General features: G+C 34.1%; 1 protein-coding gene across 1 annotated transcript; it reads left to right on the top strand.

Moving 5' to 3' along the window:
• Positions 1-461: 461 nt before the first annotated feature.
• On the top strand, positions 462-1,019 carry LOC145112960 (uncharacterized). Its single transcript, XM_079049066.1, has one exon. It carries the CDS (start codon positions 462-464, stop codon positions 1,017-1,019), a length of 558 nt encoding a protein of 185 aa, XP_078905192.1.
• The last annotated feature ends 611 nt before the right edge of the window (positions 1,020-1,630 follow it).

Genomic DNA, 1,630 nt, shown 5'->3' with positions numbered 1-1,630 from the left:
AAAAAAATTCGATCTGGAGTTGCACTATAAAAGGGATTCATAATATCCATAACAAACCACACGACTATCTATCAAGCAGGAACGTTCGTGGTGTTTGGAAGAAAATTACTGCAGTAAGGACTGATCTCAAAAAACATGGGTTAGAGATTGAAGACATCTTTAAAGTGCATATAAAATCAGGTGAAAACTCTTTGTTCTGGTTCGATAGATGGCTAGGTACGGTGCCCTTAAAAGTCAAGTACCCATCACTGTTTGAGCTTGAATCAAGGAAGAAGTGTTTGGTGGCTGATAGATTTTTTTAGGGTACTTTTGAAGGACATTGGTCCATTCGAGTAGAAGACACAATTGAATCCAACAACCTGATCAATTTACATAGGGATCTTGATCTAGTTAGGTTGGTACTAGGTGAGGATGAATGGCGGTGTATCCTAGATAATAGTGGGACATTCTCGGTGAGTAGCATGCGGAAAAAGATTGCATCAAAATTGTCCCCATCCCCCTCTTGCGCCTCAACCAGCTTTGTCTTCAAATGGAATAAGGTATCTCCTAATAAAGTCAATTGTTTTATTTGGCGGGCATTACAAAAGAAGATCCCTTCAGCGGCGGCGTTACGATCTCGTGGTATTGACCTCACGACGATTACATGCGGTGCATGCATCAATGAATCCGAGTGTGCAAATCATATACTACTTCTATGCTTATTTGCTCGTTCTGTTACTGATAAAATCATTTATTGGTGTGATGTGCAACATAACTCATTCACCTCTGTGGGTGAACTGTTGGAATATGCAAACGGATGGGGTCGAAATTTGAAGACGAGAAAGAGATTCGTCACCATATGTCACAGACTTATCTGGAACTTATGGAAACTCAGGAATGATCGTGTGTTTAAAGGAGTATTCGCAAAGCTCGTAACTGGTGCTGAAGCCGTAAAATCAATGGTGTATTTCTGGTTAAAATGCAGGGGTAAACAAGTAATGTGCACTTGGGAAGAATGGTCAACAGATCCGTTTTGGTGATGTCTTTAATTTTCATTTGTCGTTCTTTTGTATTTGTTTTAGTTTGAATAATGTTCTTTTCTGTTGGTTTGTTCCTTCGCTAGTTTCTTGCTAGTCGTGGGTTCTTTTTATAAAAGTTGTCGTTTCCAAAAAAAAAAACAAGAAAGGTTTGCAAACTTTAAAGTGCATATTAAAGATACTTAAATTGACGTTTAAGGGGTGTTTGAAATTGATTAATTGAAGTCTTTATTAGTTAATTTTAGTTTGTCAACGTTAATAAGGATTTTTTTGTGTTTGGATAAGAAGATTTCATAAACATTTATTGTATTTACTTATTGATTTATTTAAGGAGTTTTTGATATATTGTTTCATTATTACATATAAAATAAAAGTTTGTCAAACACTAAAGATAACTTATCAACTTGTTTGGTTATGATAGGGAATAAACTAATTCAAACATTTTTATTAAAAAAAAATAATAAAAAAAAATAAAAAAAAAAAAACTCTATTTTGACACATGATAAACTAATAAAAACTTTTACAAGTATAAGTTGTTCTACAGTCTCAAAACCCACTAATTGGGATTCTTATTACCTAAAACAAAACACTTACAATTAAAAAAGTTATCAAAT

Source organism: Lactuca virosa, chromosome 5, assembly GCF_052849685.1.
Source record: "Lactuca virosa cultivar CGN04683 chromosome 5, Lactuca_virosa_CGN04683_v6, whole genome shotgun sequence".
Lineage (NCBI taxonomy): Eukaryota > Viridiplantae > Streptophyta > Magnoliopsida > Asterales > Asteraceae > Lactuca > Lactuca virosa.
The sequence above is the reverse complement of the archived record's forward strand: the minus strand, read 5'-3'. Positions and strand labels throughout refer to the sequence as shown.

What these genes read in the sequence shown, in the direction of transcription:
- LOC145112960 (XM_079049066.1), top strand. Translation starts at nt 462, where the DNA reads ATGCGGAAAAAGATTGCATCAAAATTGTCCCCATCCCCCTCTTGCGCC.